This window comes from Vespula vulgaris, chromosome 7, assembly GCF_905475345.1.
Source record: "Vespula vulgaris chromosome 7, iyVesVulg1.1, whole genome shotgun sequence".
Lineage (NCBI taxonomy): Eukaryota > Metazoa > Arthropoda > Insecta > Hymenoptera > Vespidae > Vespula > Vespula vulgaris.
In genome coordinates this window covers 6,173,191-6,182,016 of record NC_066592.1, presented here as the reverse complement: position 1 = coordinate 6,182,016, position 8,826 = coordinate 6,173,191, and the positions used below count along the sequence as shown (strand labels likewise).

Sequence of the window (8,826 nt, the reverse complement as noted above, 5' to 3'; positions counted from 1 at the left end):
TTACCAATATCAATGTATTCTTGTATCAATTAAGAAAGAAAAAAAGAAAAAGAAAAAAAACACTTATGTGCTTTTTTGTGCTCTATGAGGAAAATATTGTGGTTCACTTTTGAAGTATCTACATATACCTGTTTTCACAAAACAAATTCGAACTTTACAGTTCAGAAGAAAGATTAGAGAAGAGGAAACTTCGATTAAAAATAATTGTAATAATAAATAATAATTATATTTTCCAATCATAAATAAATGAGGTACAATCGTCTCCATTTTCTAACAGTCGATGTGTTTAAAATGAAATGATATTACGACTAGCTTGTAGTATTTATTATCCATCTTTTCGATCACCATTCATTGTCTAGAAATTGAATTGTTTTCGTAGAAGATCCAACATTTTCTCTCTGAAAAAATAGAAACGTCTAACAATAAGTAGAAAATAGATGATAAAATTCATGAATTCTTTCGTATAATATTCGTTCATATAATAAATCCTACGTTAATGTCAACAACAATCTATATACAATGCCATATATCTTTGGTAAAGGACATTGCACAAACGATTACTCACTCTCGACAATGACAGATCTCATTTCTGCAATGGCCACCGGCTCTTCCTCTCGTGATACAGCCTGCGGCGCAAGCACTGTCACTAACCCAGTCACCGATAAAAGGAATTTGGCAAGTTGCTCTTTTGTATCTCGTATGAGAAATTTCTAATTCTGGTAATTTTTGATCAATGAAATTATAGACGGTATTCTTTTCTTCTATATCTCCTTAATCCAAAATGAAATATCAGTTATTTACGAGAATGAATGATATGAAAAATTATAAAAGAAATTTTCAAAGAAACCTTCGAATGGTGCCGTCATTGCCGAACTATCAAGCAGAACGACGAAAGCGAAGAGTACCGTACAGATCTTGATCATCTTGATCATCTCTATTCGGAGTACTTTAAGAGCAATTTAACAGTTAAGTCTACGAGGAAGAACTGTCTTTAACACCGCGAACCATTGCGTTATATATCCTACAAACACATCTTGAAAACGTTGCATGTGTCTCGAGAGAAATTGCATAGCATGGTCCATCATTCGGGTAATTACATCTAAAAGCTGATATTGGAAGAAAACGTTGAAATCAAAAATATTTCAAAAAATACTGTATCTATTTTATTGTTTATTTTTATCTTTCTTACACTGTTATCTTTTTTTCTTTCTTTTTGATCTCCTTGTTTCAAAGAAAATACGCTTGATTAATATGGAGAAATCTTTGGGGAATACCGTATACCGTAATCTTAAGATATAGATGTCATAAGATCATTTTTATTTAGTCGTGAACTTTATATGCGAAATATAATTTTATCTTCTTGTGATTCCTTTCTTGTTGTAATAAATATATTGGAATTTTCATTTAAAACATTTTTTAGCTTTTTATACGTACACACAAAGCTTTATTTGGTAAAATAAATATATTTAATTCTTAAATTTTTAATCGAATTTATAAAATTTCATTTTCGTACTGGGTCGAAGAATTCAACTCGATCGATAGAATAAATGTAGTGGAATTATTCTGATGATGTATAAACTGGTACATATGATCAGTCTGTTTAATTAGTCGTAATAACTCCAGAACCGATTAATGGCTTATCGCGCATTGTACTATAGCGTGTGGATCAAAATGAATCAAGGGCAACACGCGTCTCGTGATATCGCTAACGTATACATTGTATATACAAGTACATATTTGTAGTTACTTTTTATGTATTTATTATTGTAGACAAAGACACATTAAAGATCTCCGACTAAATATACGTATGTATATACGAGTTGTTTTTTCCGATATGTCTTCGTTTTATCGCGATAATGAAATTACTTTTGACAAGATAAACACTTGGATGAATATCTGATAAATTGGTAACATTCGAATAATAAGAATTAATTAATCGTTTATTAATCCATTCTATAAGGACTTGTCGGGAAATTATTATGCTTATAAATAATAAAAAAAAGGACCAACTAAATTGGTATTTTATATAAAAAAACAATTTATATATTTTTATTGTATACATAGATGTGTCGTTTCTTCAAACAAATTTTTGAGATATTTCTTATTCCATTTTTCTAAAGAAACAGTTATTTGAATGATATTTATTGAACATGCGAAGATACCTCCATACTCGCATGGACTATAAATGCATTCGTTATCTCTGTTGTAATATCCTTCCTCTTTACCCTTACTAACATAGTAGGTATTGCAAGCACTATTTCCGACCGATAACAGGTATCGTGCAAACTCAAGATCTTCAAAGTCTATCAGCATGCCCTTCCACGCCAGTTACTTCCTGTTCTTGATGCGCTTGATACGTATAGAGAACTGGCAGCATATTAAAATCACACGATAGAAACGAAAGATAATGAAATCGATTAATAAATTAATTTTATATTGAAAATAATCTAATTATATTAATCGATATCATTCGAAAAGATCAAGAGAAATTTATTAATTAATCAAGAGTATTTGTTAATCAATCAAACGTTAATCAAATCTAATTAATCAAATGTTATATATCATCCGATAAATTATTCGATTTTTCTATTCTCTAGAATTTCTCGTAATTTTATCTCGAATTTCTGAAATTAAAATGATGTAAATAAGCTCAATGGAAAATCGAAAAACGATAAAAAAATCTTGATATCATAAAACTTTAATTTCTTGAATTGCAATTAGTATAGGTGTTATCAATAATCTTCCAACGATATCAAACGATTTTTGATTAGATATATTACGTTTTACGCGTGTAGAATGAATTAAAATCATTTACGTATATTAGGGATATCGAACAAACTTTTAATTTTATTACGTTTTAAGAGAAGGTTTAATACGTTAACGAGGGAAGTATGTCACGTCCATATAAATAGTAAATTATGATTATTAATAAAAAAAAAAAGTTTTTTCGACAATGATGAATCCAATTATAATGATAGATGTTATTCTTATTCCACTGCAAAATAAGAAATTATTGTAAATTTCAGATATATGTATTTATCTCTTTTGAAAATATAAAAAAATAACTTAGGATTGTTACAAATACATTGGGATCTTTGACAATAGCCACTATTAGCACCGTTAACCCAACAATTTGTGTGACAGTCTTGAATTGTGCAGGTATATGCACTCTCCACTTCTCTATAATATATATATATATATATGTATATATATATATACATATATAAATATATATATACCTATATATATATATTATATTTTTTTAATTTTTTATATTTACTAACCTTCGGTCTCAATTGTTGTTAATAAGATCAAAGCTACGAAGAAAATCGTAAGAAGAAAAGTAGAGCTTCATCATTTTGGAAAAATCTAAAGGATCGATGATAGAAATTTTCCATAAAAAACTAACATAGTCGTTTCAAGTTTAACTATATATGATGTGCGAACAGTACCTTTTCACGCAACGAATTCGTTTTATTTAAATTTGTTCAATAAAAAAGCAGATATTAGATTGGATAGATTCAGATAATATCATATATATAATATTTTGAAGGAAACAACAGCTAACTGATAAACGAGATGGGATAAGAATTAAATGAGCAAATTAATAAGATAAACCTCGTTGAACGAGCTAAATTTGAAAATTTTCATTGCGTGTTAACACGACACAAGTAGGTCGATTTTAACTAAAATTCGGAATGATGAAATAACATATTATTATTGCAAGATATTGTTATCGAAATATAAATTTAGAAGAATATTTATTAACAGCAACAAAATTATAAACTAAAGTATGTTTATTATAATTTTATATAAAATAATTTCATATAAATCGTATTACATTATTCTTCTGAAAGAAATGAAAATAAATAGGAATTAAGATGTGATTTTATTTTGAATAAAATCATTTAAAATGTTTAAATTTTGATCGATAAAACTAAGTAACGTTACTTACGATCTACAATAACAAGTACCACGATAACAGTAACCACCGAATTGTTTTCCTAAAAATACACAACGAGCGTAACAAGCAGTGTCTTCTATCCATTCTCCAATTTTTCCAGATTTTTGACAAAGTAAAAGTTTATTTTTGCTATTGCGTATATCGCTGATTTCTGCGATGTTCTCTTCTAACAAATCTTTGTACTCATCTGAAAGGAAAGAAAATAAATAATGAAATTATTTTAACAATTATTTAAAAGATGAAGTTATCCTTTTAAAATATGAACCTTCAATAGGTACTGCTAGGATAGCAGCCAAGGTAACGAGTAAAAAAGGAAGAATGATGTATAGTTTCATCATGATAAATGTTTTAATTATTAAATCGGAGGAACATTAAATATGTCTTGTTTGTCAGTACGACTTCTTTTTATAAGCGTAAATGACATAGATAAGTTATCGTTAAGTAGATAAAAAAAAGTAAAATAGTGATAGTTCAAAGATTTTTTCAGCCTTTAAAATAAAGATAAAGGATCATCAAAAATAACCCTTGTGCAGAAATAAAAATATTATAAAAATTAAATGAATCATAAATGTAACTTCCAAGAAGGATAAAATAGTATTTTTCTGATAGATATATTTCAATATATATGATTATTATTATAACATAATCTATACGCATTGATCGTTTGAGATAAACGAGATTTAAAAAGCGCCTGTTGCATGGCAACCGATCGTACGTATTCGCTCAAAAGTTACATCATAATGATACATCATAATGAAAGAAATAAAATTATTTTTTTATTTAAAAAACTATTCGAATACAGTTAATGCATCGTATGGTTTATATATAACGATACATTATAACGTTTCTCTAATTTTTATATTTCTTTATTGACATAAATTTCATTGCAGCGAACTCTTTGCACGGTATTCTTCTGTATTTTCTCAGTCGATAAAAAGATTTTTATGTTTCATTACCAACATAATCGTACAATTATAAGCAGTTCCTGTTATGTCACTAATAAAGCTGTTCTTTTATTGGTCAATGAATAGCCAATCGTACCAAGCAACGTGCCCGTCTACGAATGTATTTTATAATGGATGGGTGTGTGAAAAATAAATCACCATTTTCAAGTGAAAATGTCCTGACTTTTAAAGGGAAACAAACAAAATGTATAGAACAAACAAAAACCTATATGATTTTTTCTTTTTTTCTTTAGGAAAATTCAGACATGAAACTGTTAGTAATAAAAAATCGATGTCTCGAAAATACATTATTCGAGTTCGATATACTGTAAGTTCGTGACAGTTGACGCATAGGTAGCAGATCACTGATGGTAGTTCAAAAAGTTGTTGTTTGATTAATTACCTTTTTAAGATCACAAGATGTTGGTCTTCTGTGATATTTTTTATTTTAAAGTGCTTATATTTACTTATCTGTTGGTAAGTTCTATGACTTAACTCCACATTAGAATTTTCATTTTTTAAAATACTGAATTTATCCATTTGTTCTTCTAAGCGGTACATTGTGGCACCTATTTATTTTCCGTCATGTATTTTGAATAATTTAGATTTCCTTAAATTTCCACGTTTTTTATTGTAAAAAAAATCTATTGTACAAACTTTCATATACAGTTTTTATCATTATTCTAATCTGTAAGTATTTTTAAAGAAATAACCTCAAAAAAATACGTGACAAGCTGACGTTGTAGAGTTTTCTATCCACGTAGTACGATGTCTCGTAAAACGCTATGTAAATATTGTCAGATTTTATCTTATTTTAAATGCAATAAAAATTCGAAGGTCCATAATTTGACCATTGATAATCAAATTATTTGTTAATTGTTGTTTTTGGCCCAAATTTTTTATGTTATCTAAAACACTATTTTTTAGGCATTTTTACCCAAAAGTTTAGGAAGTAAAGGTGCTGTATCTCTCACACAAAAAAATATTGATCATACATTAGGTAAGTTACCTTATGAAAGTACAATGAAAGAATTATAATTGTATTATTTCAAAGAGTAATTTATCTTCTTTTTCTTTTTAGCATCCAATGAACTTGTATTTATAAACTTTTATGCAGAATGGTGTCGTTTTAGTAATTTATTGGCACCTATATTTGAAGAAGCAGCAAATAAAGTACATACTGCTTTTCCAGAACCTGGAACTGTAGTTATGGCTAAAGTAGACTGCGATAAGGAAGGTTAGTTTTCTTTAATAGTAATCAAGATATATATTAATAGTAATCAAGATATATAGAATTTATATTAAAAGTACTTATTATTATGTTTAGGATCTGTAGCTTCAAGGTTTCATATTTCTAAATATCCAACATTAAAAGTAATTAGAAATGGACAACCAACTAAAAGAGAGTATAGAGGACAGCGCTCTGTGGAGGCTTTCGAACAGTTCATCAGAAAACAGTTACAAGATCCCATTAAAGAATTTTATGATCTAAAAGAATTAAATAATCTTGATGATAAAAAGAGAATGATTATTGGATATTTCGATAGAAAAGATATTCCAGAATATCAAATGTTCAGAAGGGTAGCAACAAATCTAAAGGATGATTGCCAGTTTCATGTTGGCTTTGGGTAAGACATTAATGTTAGTTAAATTATTTATAAAATTTATAAGATGTATAAGGTGTAGTTATGTTTTATAGTATCTGATAGATCAGATATGTTTTCAAAAAGTTATATTAGTCATGGACTACAACAATATTATAAGTTATGTTATTTCCTGATTGACATCGTAACAATATTGATTTTATTTAACAAGCACTTGCTCCAATGAAAACTGTGAAATAGGAGAGCATTTTCACTTGGTGTAAGTAAAGATGTAATAAGTAGTTATATCTCAGTACTGGAATTGTATAATGCTTGCTATCCATTACATGAGCTTATATAGTTTTATTTATAAAAGTAGGTTTATGTGACAGTGCCAGTTTAAAATGAAAAAGTCCTTTTTTTACTCTAACAATTTTTTTTCTACAATGCTTAATTTGTATTATATTTCAACTATTTAAATTTCATCATAGTTTTATTACTGAAGTGTCATATAAAAAATGTATTATTAGAGATGCCAGTAAAGCCATGCATCCACCTGGTCAACCAATTGTTGTCTTCCGATCGGATAAAGCATTGTCCAATGATAAAGATGAAACTTATCAAGGCACTTTGAACAACTTCGACGAATTAAATATCTGGGCTCAAGAAAAATGTGTTCCGCTTGTGAGAGAAATTACATTTGAGAATGCAGAAGAATTAACAGAAGAAGGGTTACCTTTCCTTATATTGTTTCATGCTCCAGATGATACCGAGAGCGTGAAAAAATACAAAGACGTTGTAACTAGAACATTGATAGATGAAAAACGTAAGTTAAATCATATTTATTACGTTACCATGTTAATACAGTGTACTCAAACTATTTATTATACTTTTAGAAAACATTAATTTCTTAACTGCTGATGGCTTGAAGTTTGCACATCCTCTTCATCATTTGGGGAAAAGTACATCCGATTTGCCGTTAATTGCGATTGATAGTTTTCGTCACATGTACCTGTTTCCTAGCTTCCAAGATATTAACATAGAGGGAAAATTAAAGGCTTTTATTCACGATTTATACTCTGGAAAACTTCATCGAGAATTTCATCATGGACCTGATACCCCTAGTAATAATGAAATACCACAAGTTACAGGACACGTGAAAGTGCCTATTGCCCCACGGGAATCTACGTTTAAGAAACTCGCACCCAGTAAAAATAGATACACTTTGCTTAGGGATGAATTATAATAGTGTTATGATGGTGAATCATAAAAAAAAAATGAAGTGAAACTTGGAATTACGGAATGAAATTACAAAATATAGTCGTCGACGAGGAGTAAATTCAAATTAGACAAAAAAGCTTCGCAATAATACATACAAGTGGATGGTGATCCATAGTATATTTATAATCTTGGTCTATATCGCGACGATAAGCCTTAGTTATAAAAGTGTGTTAGGAAAATTTTTGTTGTTACGCATTTTAATTTTTCGTATTAACAATTCTCATTATATATTTAATATACAATTGTAATAAGAATTAAAATCATAATTGTATAAAGCCTTATTTCAGGAATATAATTGGATACTAATGATCATTAGTAATCAGAAAATCTATAAAGATTTAAATATAAGAAAATAATCGCTTTCATTCTATATTTTTACATAAATTTTTATTACTTTCTTACTAAAGATAAAATTAAATATCTTTACTAGAAGTTATGAAAAGAAAACTAAAAGATTGTACATCTCCCACTGTCAATATTTACATATTAGATTTTATACTACTATTTAAAATATAGAAGATACATAAAAAATCATGTGAAACAAAATCTTTTGAGAAACCGCTTAATCGAAATATTGTATTCTCTTTTCACTCATTACGATTTATATTTAAGTAAAATATCAAAAAGCTTCTATTTTTAGCTTGACAATTACTGCTCGAATTGCGTGTGATGTTTTCGTGAGTAACAACGGTTAGGGGTTTTGAAATTGAAAAAAAAGGTTTCTTTTTTTTTTTTCATAGAATGAACGGTCAAAAACAAACAAGAAGTCAATAAAAATACGGTTGCACGAATGACTTGAGCTGAACGCAAGATTAATTCTTAACGATGCGTGCGTGTTTGCGTGCGTGCATAATATTTAGTTTATCGATTCCTTTGAGATATTGCTCTCTATGAGAAGCATATCACAAGGAATAAATGCATCGCCTATTTGTGTGTCCGAAAGAAATGAGAAAGCATGGTAAACTATATGAAGTATAGAGATACTTTTTCAAAGTGTTGTACGGATGATGGTATTATTAATTTACTGTTAATAAAGAGATTCTAAGTCACGCGT

General features: G+C 28.4%; 3 protein-coding genes across 5 annotated transcripts; 1 reads left to right on the top strand and 2 right to left on the bottom strand.

The window, feature by feature from the left end:
* Positions 1 to 210: 210 nt before the first annotated feature.
* LOC127065043 (defensin-1-like) lies at positions 211 to 1,015 on the bottom strand. The gene is made up of 3 exons (XM_050996881.1): positions 848 to 1,015; positions 566 to 770; positions 211 to 398 (listed from the first exon to the last, which is right to left on the bottom strand). Exons 1-3 carry the CDS (start codon positions 930 to 932, stop codon positions 356 to 358), a joined length of 333 nt encoding a protein of 110 aa, XP_050852838.1. The 5' UTR covers positions 933 to 1,015; the 3' UTR covers positions 211 to 355.
* Positions 1,016 to 3,744: 2,729 nt separating this feature from the next.
* On the bottom strand, positions 3,745 to 4,956 carry LOC127065045 (defensin-1-like). Of its 2 annotated transcripts, none has more exons than XM_050996883.1 (3): positions 4,230 to 4,956; positions 3,956 to 4,151; positions 3,745 to 3,850 (listed from the first exon to the last, which is right to left on the bottom strand). In XM_050996883.1, the coding sequence occupies exons 1-3, from the start codon at positions 4,300 to 4,302 to the stop codon at positions 3,838 to 3,840; spliced, it is 282 nt and encodes a 93-aa protein (XP_050852840.1). In that variant the 5' UTR covers positions 4,303 to 4,956; the 3' UTR covers positions 3,745 to 3,837. The 2 variants fall into 2 exon arrangements, with proteins under 2 accessions (XP_050852840.1, XP_050852841.1); XM_050996884.1 differs by having other exon boundaries at positions 3,745 to 3,847.
* A 199-nt stretch (positions 4,957 to 5,155) lies between these two features.
* Positions 5,156 to 8,821, top strand: LOC127065039 (endoplasmic reticulum resident protein 44). 2 transcript variants are annotated; one of them, XM_050996865.1, is made up of 7 exons: positions 5,156 to 5,385; positions 5,836 to 5,908; positions 5,990 to 6,145; positions 6,236 to 6,536; positions 6,724 to 6,771; positions 7,022 to 7,317; positions 7,388 to 8,821. In XM_050996865.1, exons 1-7 carry the CDS (start codon positions 5,329 to 5,331, stop codon positions 7,735 to 7,737), a joined length of 1,281 nt encoding a protein of 426 aa, XP_050852822.1. In that variant the 5' UTR covers positions 5,156 to 5,328; the 3' UTR covers positions 7,738 to 8,821. The 2 variants fall into 2 exon arrangements, with proteins under 2 accessions (XP_050852822.1, XP_050852823.1); XM_050996866.1 differs by lacking the exon at positions 6,724 to 6,771.
* The last annotated feature ends 5 nt before the right edge of the window (positions 8,822 to 8,826 follow it).